We start from the raw sequence: 9,782 nt of genomic DNA, 5'->3' as shown, positions 1-9,782 counted from the left end.
AACAGAAAAACCTGTAATACAAGTTCATTTATCTCCTCTGCCTTGAATGAAGATGTAATCCTAGGTTGCTTCCACAGATTTTAGGTAGGATTTCTGAAGGGTTTTGGACTTATTGGACATTTTTCCTGCTTTCTGAAATTAAGTGCAATTTTTCCCCCCTTTAAAGCTACAGCACAGGCTCTGTGCTTCTGTATCATAAATAAGCTGTGACACATTACTTAGGCTGCTGAGTTGGTCAATTCATTTGACAGATGTAGAGATAATAGGTATGAATTTATTAGCATTGTCATGCTCTGGTAAGTGACGGAAAGTTATTGGATGGTGGGATTTAGTGTTTTCTGAATAAAGATTTTTTTATGGCTGTAGGAAAGACAAGCTCAAAAATGGCAATGGATCCAAACAAGCAACCTCCCCAGCAACGTTACCATTCCAAGCTGAAGTGACACCTAGAGATCAAAACATTTGAAAACCTTCTCCAAAGAAAGCTGTTTAGTTACTGGAGGTTGCTATCATTGCTCCTGAGGGAACTGTGTGACACTACCCCAAATACAGGAGACAACTAAAGGCTTGAGACAGAAGGGAGGTCCACTCAAATGTAGAGTTAAACTCAGTATCTGTGACACTCCTCAAAGGACCATGGCTATTCTGACCAGAAGATAAGCAAGAGGAGAGTTATTTATATATGCATTTGATGCCAACCATTTTGCAGTTTTCAGCCAAGATGAGTCTACCTAAAAGTTCATATCTGAATATAAACCCAGGCTGTGCCCAGGATTTTTTGTCTGGCGTTTCATCCGGAGAGTTTCTGTTCAGGCCTACCTTACTCAGCATAACAGATTAGGACCTGGCTTTAATAAACTGCAGCAGAGCCAACTCTTTATAGTAATTCTGCTCTGAAAATTAATACTTTCAAACAGTAATTTAACAAGAGTCATTTTGAATGAGTGATAATAGGAAGACTTCTGCATCTTAAAAAAAAGCCAAAACACCCTTATTGAGACAAACATGGATTCAAAGCCACTTATTTAATGTTTTCCAACTTGAGCACTGCATGCTCCCCACCCCCCATTTTTTTTGGTATACAGAAGCCTAAGCACATTGATTATGAAGACACAAGTTTAACTAGCACCATTATCTCAAACACGGTTCTTAACACAGGGGACAGTGGCTGCCTGTGGAAGCCGACACGTGCACTACCTATTCATCAGCCTGTTCTCACCCACATAAGTGGAAACTAAAGCAGGCAGCTTACCCCTGAGTGAAACAGTACAGCATTACTGTAGCTTAGCTTCCAACTACTAAAGGTTGAAAGCAAGCAGGTGGACAGCTCCTGCTCAGCAGTTGCTCTGCATGAAGCCCTAGCTACTTAGTAACTGCTGCTATTTGATGGTTTGGCAATTCCCTTTCTCAGTCCAGCTTTTATGACCATTTGCTATGTATAAAAAGAGCATTTCAAAATGGTTCCCAGAAGTCATTAATATGCCTTTTACCGTTATTGGCAAATATCATTTTTGACTTTCTAAATAACTGATAATCACTACTAAACTAATTTATAGGATTTCATGTTACCAATATTTTCAGGGGGCTTTTCACTTCAAAATGAAATATTACTGTTTTGTGGTTAATACGCAGCACATAATTTAGATCATAAAAATTAGACAAGAATATTTTATTTTAGAAATCTATGCATCCTACCCAAAAAAGAAGAAAGGCATGGGAAATTATCATACCTCACTTGCTGACATATTCTTCACCTGTTCTGGTTTTAGTTCTGTCAAAAAATAAGATCTATTAGTTTCACAGGAAATACCAAGACTTTGGATGTTTAGGAACATTTTACATAGTTTTAGTCAGAAAAGTGACTAAACCGGCACCTCTGTATCTCAGTGGATCTGTTCCTTATGTATTCAGATCTGATGACTGAAGCTTTAGTGATTTAATTTTCTTGGCTTTTACTCCTTTTGGTTATGCTGAGCCAGCATAACTGAGACACAGAAACCACAAACACCTACATGTTATATAGGTTAAATAAACATATATATTTGTCACCTACTATATATATGTATATAGATATATTTATTTAGTAAACAGGTAACAAACCCCTGAAGTGGGGTAATTTTCCCCAACATAGAAGAGAATTACTCCTGAAAGGAGTAATGCCCCTTTCCCCATAGTCAATCTGTGTATATCATAATGGTTTAGGTGTTTTCTGTCCATGTCTATCTCAGGGTGGCTAATACTAAAATGTAAAATAGGCTCTAAACTGCTTCTTTGCCACCTACAAACAAAATGCAGTAGCAGCCAGCTACTGTAGGCAGCTAACACCCGGGATAGCTACATGTCTGTTGTATTTCTGTTCATTACTGATATTGATGTAACTTTTATTTTTAAAAAATCAATTCAAATTGTACTAGAGCATGTGTTTTACTCTTCCCCACTGTGTCGACAGAATTGTTGTTGAACAAACCCCTACATACAAGTCAAACAAGTGTGTAGAGGTTTAAATGCAATGATTCCGTGGTCAATGGGGTTATAATGTGAAAACAGATTGCACAGGGATTAACATGAGACATTTATTTATCCAGTTGTTTCCATCTCCCTAGTAGTGAATGAGTCTAGGTGGAGGTCAGAGAGTTACAAATAGAAGGAACTTATAAAAACATATTGAGACAAGTCAGAAGCAGGGAACTGCAAACCACAGAATCTTAGGGTTTGTTTTTGTTTTTGTTGGGGAGGGGATAGGGGGGGTTAAACTTTTTTCTTTCATATGAAGAAAATGCCACATACGTAGCATTTACACTGGAAATAAAATGCACAGACATTTTAATACATTTCTCCAACTTATAGAAAAAACAGATAAGAATATCACTTATGAGACGCTGATGGGTGCAATAACATCCCAGTTTTCACAATATATGAAAAACTTTTTCCCATAAATTTTTACTCGACTCATGACTGACTGCCCATTAAAAGTGGCTATGGAGGGTAGAACAAAGAAAAATGGAGCTACTTAGTAACAAAGTTCAAAATGTAGTACATTTGCAAACCTACATATTAGGATTTGTACCTAGTGCCTCAAATCCACTACCCATCTTAAACACCATTCACAACTACGTAATGGTGGTGTAGAGACTAACTGTATCCTCCAACTAGACAAATCTCTGCCTATTTGAAATCTAATTCCAGACTTCAAAGTAGTGAGCAAAGTGGACAAGTGTGGATCTGCATAGACAATACTTGGATACTCCAAGGTGTGAAGTAATCATAATTTTTTAATTAAAAAAAAAACACCTTGTGCTGACATGCAGTACAACATTACCAAACAGTAGCAATACCTAGAAGGCATAGACAGAGAATTAAGTCATATGCCGTTCTGAAACAAGCATTTTTTGGCTCCAGCTTTGCCAATGATTTTATCAGCAAGTGTCAAAGATGGCAATATCACAGGGGTAGCCACAACTGGATGGACTCATTACTGTCATTCAAAGGTACATTTGGTATTAACAGGCTGAAAGGCAAATGAATGTGGTGAATTAATAAGTATTCCCCTTTCAGTACCACCTCCAGAAGATTACAGACCATCAGCCTCCAAAAAATTGTTCTCAACCAATTCATGAAGCAAACAAAGCATACAATTAAGCAAGCAGGGATAGACAAAGATGAGGGTTCAGTTACCCTGGAAAGAAACTGGGATATGTACTATAAACTAAGGCAAAGAATGTTAAAATTTGTCTTCTGCAGGGAGTCAATAATGTTTCTTTTTGTCATGTAGTGACAAATTGTAAAGTAAAACTAGACCCATCTTACCATGCACAGCAGCAAAAGACCCAACACCTCCTGGGTCCAACTTAAATGTGTTAATTTAGAGAGATAAAGGAATAAGGGGGAAGACGGTAACAATATATTCAAAGGTCCTGAAGGCATTTAATTTTGCCTAGAAAATCTATGTGAAAAGTTATACTGCTTACCTCGAATAGGGCCCAGTGCTGCATCCTTTGCTAGTGCAGTTAGATCACTTCCTGAATATCCATCTGTCATTCTGTATAAAAAAAGTGTTAAAAGGGAGAAAAAATATGGAACAAGCTTGCAATATTGCCACGTCTCCAAGCAAATTCTACTAAAAGCTAAATAGCATTTCCCTCAGGGAAAAAAAAAGCTATGGACATTACATAAACATACTAGTTTGAACATACTTCTCAAGTAAAGATATTTTACCTATTAACAAAGTAGTAAATCAGTATTAAATGTAAAACAGCATGCTAGAAAAACAAAGCTGAGAACTGCAACTGAAAAATAGTTTATAAAACACTTGCTCTTAAGCAGATGCATTAATTGTCTTTAAATAGACCCCTAGCTATTAAGTGCCCTGTACTCTGAAATACTTGCTTTAAAAAAAAAAACAAAACACACCTTAAAATACATCTTGCATATGTTTTTTAACCTCTGTGGGCATGTCATTACATGCAGGGGTGTGTGGTTGCTGCAGCAAAAACAGCAGCGGCACAAATTTGTGCCACTGCTTTTTGTTGCTGTGCACGCTCCTGTATGTGGGGTTGGTGTGGGGCAAATTGTTCCAGGTGGGGTAGGGGAGGCTGGGGACAGCTCCTGTACTGGCCCCAGAAACCTTACCTGGGGGCCTCCCGAGGCAGCAGTGGCAGCCATCCAGAGCCACAGAACCTGGCTCCAGTTTTGTATTCCTTTACAGGCAAGGTCAGCTCCAAGACTACTGCACTAGGCAGCACACACTTTGGGGAGGCAGTGAGCAGCCAACAGTGGCAAAAGAACAGGTTAAGAACTATTTAGAAAAGCTGGACACATACAAGTCCATGGGGCTGGATGGGATGTACTCAAGGGTGCTGAGGAAGTTGGCTGTTGATATTCCAGAGCCACTGGCCATCATCTCTGAAAATTCATGGCAATCAGGAGAGGTCCTGGATGATTAGAAAAGGGCAAACATAGTGCCCATGTTTAGGAAAGGGAAAAAGGAGGATCCAGGGAACTACAGCCACACCTCAGTCCCTGGAAAAATCATGGAGGAGATCCTCAAGGAATTCTCAAGCATTTGGAGAAGGTGGTGAGCCAGCATGGATTCACCAAGGGCAAGTCATGCCTGACCAACCTGGTTGCCTTCTATGATGAAATGACTGGTTCTGTGGACATGGGGAGATCAGTGGATGTGATATACCTTGACTTTCGCAAGTCTTTTGATATGATCTTCCACAACATTCTTGCAGGCAAACTAAGGAAGTATGGGTTAGATGAATGGACTGCAAGGTGGACAGAAACTGGCTGAAGCATCAGGTTCAGAGGGCAGTAGCTAACGGCTCGATACCTAGTTGGCAGCCAGTATCAAGTGGAGTGCCCCAGGGGTCGGTCCTAGGGCCAGTTTTGTTCAATGTCTTCATCAATGACCTGGAAGATGGCATAGAGTGCACAAAGCAAGTTTGCAGATGACACCAAGCTGTGGGGAGTAGTAGATACACTGGAGGGTAGGGCTGGATTCAGAGTGATCTAGACAAATTGGAGGATTGGGCCAAAAGGAATCTCATGAGGTTCAACAAGGACACGGACAAATGCAAAGTCCTGCACTTAGAATGGAACAATCCCATGCACCAGTACAGGCTGGGGACTGACTGGCTGGGCAGCAGCTCTGCAGAAAAGGACCTAGGGGTTACAGTGCACAATAAGCTGAACATGAGCCAGCAGTGTGCTCTTGTTACCAAGAAGGCTAAAAAGGTATACTGGGCTGCACTGGGAGGAGTGCTGCCAGCAGGTCAAGGGAAGCGATTATTCCCCTCTATTCAGCACTGGTGAGGCCACAGCTGGAGTACTGTGTCCAGTCTTGGGCCCCCCACTACAGAAAGGATGTGGACAAATTGGAGAGAGTCCAGCAGAGGGCAACACAAATGGTGAGGGGCCTAGGACACACAACTTATAAGGAGAGGCTGAGGGAACTGGGCTTATTTAGTCTAGGGAAGAGAAGACAAGGGATTGAATAGCAGACTTCAGTCTATCCTCTTTCGAACTCCCCTTCAGGTAGTTGTTCTCAGTGATGGCAGATGACAGAACAAGGAGCAATGGTTTCAAGTTGCACCAAGGGAATTTTAGGTTAGATATTAGGAAGTATTCTCTCACTAGGAAGGTAGTAAAACACTAGAACAGGTTATTCAGAGAGGTGGTGGAATCTCTATCGTTGGGAGGTTTTTAAGACCTGACTAAACAAAGTTTTGGCTGGGATGATCTACTTGTGGATGATCCTGCTTTGAGCAAGGGGTTGGCCTAGGTGACCTCCTGAGGTCCCTTCCAACCCTAATTTTCTATGATTCTATTATTCTGGTGGTGCATGCTGCTACCATGTGTGGTGCACCGCTATTTTTAGTGGCGAGGTTTGTTTGTTTGTTTTTTTTAACACCTGCATCTCCCATTGTCAAAAAACCCACTATACTGCAAATCAGCAATGTGGCAAACACCTGTATATTCACCACATGCGGTTTGTGGCGCCTCAGACTGCACGTGCACACTCATGGGGATGCACCCTATTGACTAACGTAACAACAAATGCTTTTATTTTACTTCTACCACATGTCAGATTTCCTGGATTAACCACTCTACTGCAAGACTTGGACACTGATTAACAGCAGAACACAACAAAGACTAAAAGGAATAAGTTGGGGGGTGGGGGGGAAGAGAGGAAGTTTATACAACGCAGTGTGTTATTGGGGGCAAATCTCACATGAAAGTAATTATCCATTACATTTATAACTTTGGTTGATACACTTTTTTCCATATTATCTGGCCACAGCAAATAATACTTATATATTTAATACATCAGGTACTATAACTATCTTATTGGTTTCTACTGATATCCAATACTACAAAGTAAGAGTGCCTTCTATGTAAAAACAGCAATAGTGATGCAGCTAATAAGTGTGTCCCTTTGGGTAACAACTATGGGCACTAAAATGGCCCCACAGTATGCCAACCTTTTTATAAGCCACCTGGAAGAAGACTTCCTCAAGAACTGAACCATCAAACCCTTGCTATACTTAAGATACATCGATGACATCTTCATCATTTGGACTGAAAACCTACAATCTCTGACTGAGTTCCATCAGAAATTCAACAATCACCATCCCTCCATTTGACTTTCTTTAGAATACTCCAGCACCATCATCTCCTTTTTAGACACAATGATCAGTATCCAGAAGGGTAAAATACAGACCACAGTATACAAGAAACCCACAGACCAACATACGTATCTGCACAGAACCAGCAATCACCCTAAACACACCAAAAAAGCTGTGATCTACAGCCAAGCCCTCACATACCACCGCATCTGTACTGAAGAGAATACCCGGGATCACCACCTCACCAATCTTAAAATGGCTTTCACCCAGCAAGGACACTCATCCAGAGAGATAGATCGCATGTTTGAAAGAGCCACCCAGATACCACGTGAAGAACTGCTGCAGTACAGAAGAAACCCCCCCACAAATTGCACACTGCTGGTTATGCCATATCACCCCTCCCTTGAACCTGTACAGAAAATCCTCAAACAATTGCAACCCATACTAGAAGAGACCCTATTCTTAAAAATCTTCCCAGAGCCACCCATCCTAGCCTTCAAACAAGCACTGAACCTCGCCAACCTCATCACCAGAAGCAAACTTCCTCAAGCCCAGAACACACCAAAAGGATCCAGACCGTGCCAGGACAAGAAATGCAAAACCTGCCAACACATCTCCACCACCCCCACTATTACTACACCCCACAACAGAGCCATCAGCATCCCAGGATCTTACAGATGCACCTCCAGAAATGTAATATACCTCATCCAATGCACCAAATGCTCTGATGGAAAATACATAGGAGACCAAACAACAACTGCGCACCAGAATGAATGCACGCCAGAAATCCATCAAAGACAGAAATACACAATTACTGGTGGGGGCACATTTCTCACAGGAGGGCCACTCTCTCTCCAATCTCTCAGTCCTGATCCTCAAGGGAAACTTACAAAACACTTCCCAGAGACAAGCCTATGAGCTCCATTTCATCAACCTCCTGTATACTAGAGATCATGGGCTAAACATAGACATTGGATTTTTGATGCATTATAATCTGCCTGGCAACTGACTCCCCAGCCCAGCCCAGCCCAGCCCAGCCCCTGGCTTCTTTACTTTTCATTCCATCCAGGAAGAGCACACATCAACTGCTGAAACTTCCTTAGCCTGACGAAGGGTTTTTGAACCCGAAAGCTTGCTTAATAACTATTCTCCAACTATTTGGGTTGGGCTAATAAAAGATATCAAATTCACCCAAGGAACCTTGTCTCCCTTTGGGTAACGTATTAAAAAAAACCTAAAGCAAAACAATATATTTTTAATCATAGAGGAAGTTATAGTTAGAGTGCAAATGCTTTTAAAAAATGTAGGCTCTGTTACATTTCCCAGTGATGGTCAGACACTGGGTGGGCCCCACTTCCTCTGGAAGTTTATTCCATGACCAAATCCTTGAACCAACAAATGACGTATCCTCAGGCTTTGCAAACTGCATGTTCCAAATCTAGCACATCTGTACATGTTTTAGATTAGGGATGGTGAACCAAGGGCTAAATCTGGCCCCTGGTGCCCTGTCATCCAGTTCATGGGGAGCCCGCATTCTAAGACTGTATGTTTCTGAAGGCAGATGGAGATAGTATCTTCAAAACTACTTCAGATTCTGACCACTAACCACCATCATCTCAGTTTGTCTGGAATTAACCTTAGAATCTGCTGCTCTTGATTCAAGAGCTAGTTTTTTGTAGGTATTCTGACTACAATCGTGGCTGTTGTGGAAGTTGAAAGGAACTAGAAAGGAGTCTTATGGGAATGCTGCTGCAGCTGTGGCCACAGCATCTCAAAATACTTGAATTCCACAAAAATGGAAACCAACCCTTTTTTATACTGAAAAGACTGATTGTACAAAATAACTGTAGTGGTAAAGGACAGTGAGACCTACTTACTATGCACCTTGCCTTTCTGAAAACAACCATTACTACACTGCTGAGCTTCACAACAGCAGTTAAAGCAAATCGTTCATGATGCAGTTAGCAATATGCACCACATTATTTTAGGGGACTTTGGGGAAGAAAAACTTGTTGATATAAAGAATTAAACATCAGAGCAAATCCCATATACTTTCCAAATAAGGAGATGTGAACATAAATCAAACAAACAAAGTCTGTAGCAGGAAAAGTGAGAACATAAAGAAGTTGCATACTGAATTTGGTTTGTATATGGTGCATAAAATCTGCCATCAGCACCTAATTCCTTTTTACTGTCTGGTGCTAGCACCGGCAACATTAAGCTCCATGTCTGAATTAAGATGACAATGGAAAATAACTAAATTGTGCCTCAAATATGTAATGCTATGGATACAAAGAGGCTGACATACAAGCCCAGAAGACCATACATGCCAACATTATTACTACTATTAATGGCTATACTGGAGCCATTGACATTTTTGATGCTATCTACATTGTTCAGTTTTCCTCCTCTTCCTGGTCTACCAAGATGACTTCACCTCCTCAAAAATATGGTCAGAGAGAAAACTCGTGCTTATGTTAAAGAATATTTCTTAAATTCTCTTCATTTTCTGTCCCCAAAAGAATTTGTAATGCAACCACTTTTACAGGATAAGCATATAGCTACGTAGTGATCCTTAAGAGTGAAAAACCAATGTTCACTATGGATAATAGATAAGTAACTTTTAGGGCTATTTCAATTCAAGTTCAGATAAAA

The 9,782-nt window shown here is 40.8% G+C and overlaps 1 protein-coding gene across 4 annotated transcripts in view; it reads right to left on the bottom strand.

Moving 5' to 3' along the window:
- Nucleotides 1-9,782, bottom strand: part of SPAST (spastin) — a 67,906-nt gene that overhangs the window by 7,174 nt on the left and 50,950 nt on the right. For all 4 annotated transcript variants that reach the window (XM_059716193.1, XM_059716191.1, XM_059716184.1 and 1 more), the window contains 2 exons: nt 3,969-4,039; nt 1,731-1,771 (listed from right to left, as the gene is read on the bottom strand). In XM_059716193.1, the coding sequence (XP_059572176.1) occupies nt 1,731-1,771; nt 3,969-4,039 (112 nt within the window). The remainder of the gene's footprint in view (nt 1-1,730; nt 1,772-3,968; nt 4,040-9,782) is intronic.

This window comes from Alligator mississippiensis, chromosome 1, assembly GCF_030867095.1.
Source record: "Alligator mississippiensis isolate rAllMis1 chromosome 1, rAllMis1, whole genome shotgun sequence".
Taxonomy (NCBI): domain Eukaryota; kingdom Metazoa; phylum Chordata; order Crocodylia; family Alligatoridae; genus Alligator; species Alligator mississippiensis.
The sequence above is the reverse complement of the archived record's forward strand: the minus strand, read 5'-3'. Positions and strand labels throughout refer to the sequence as shown.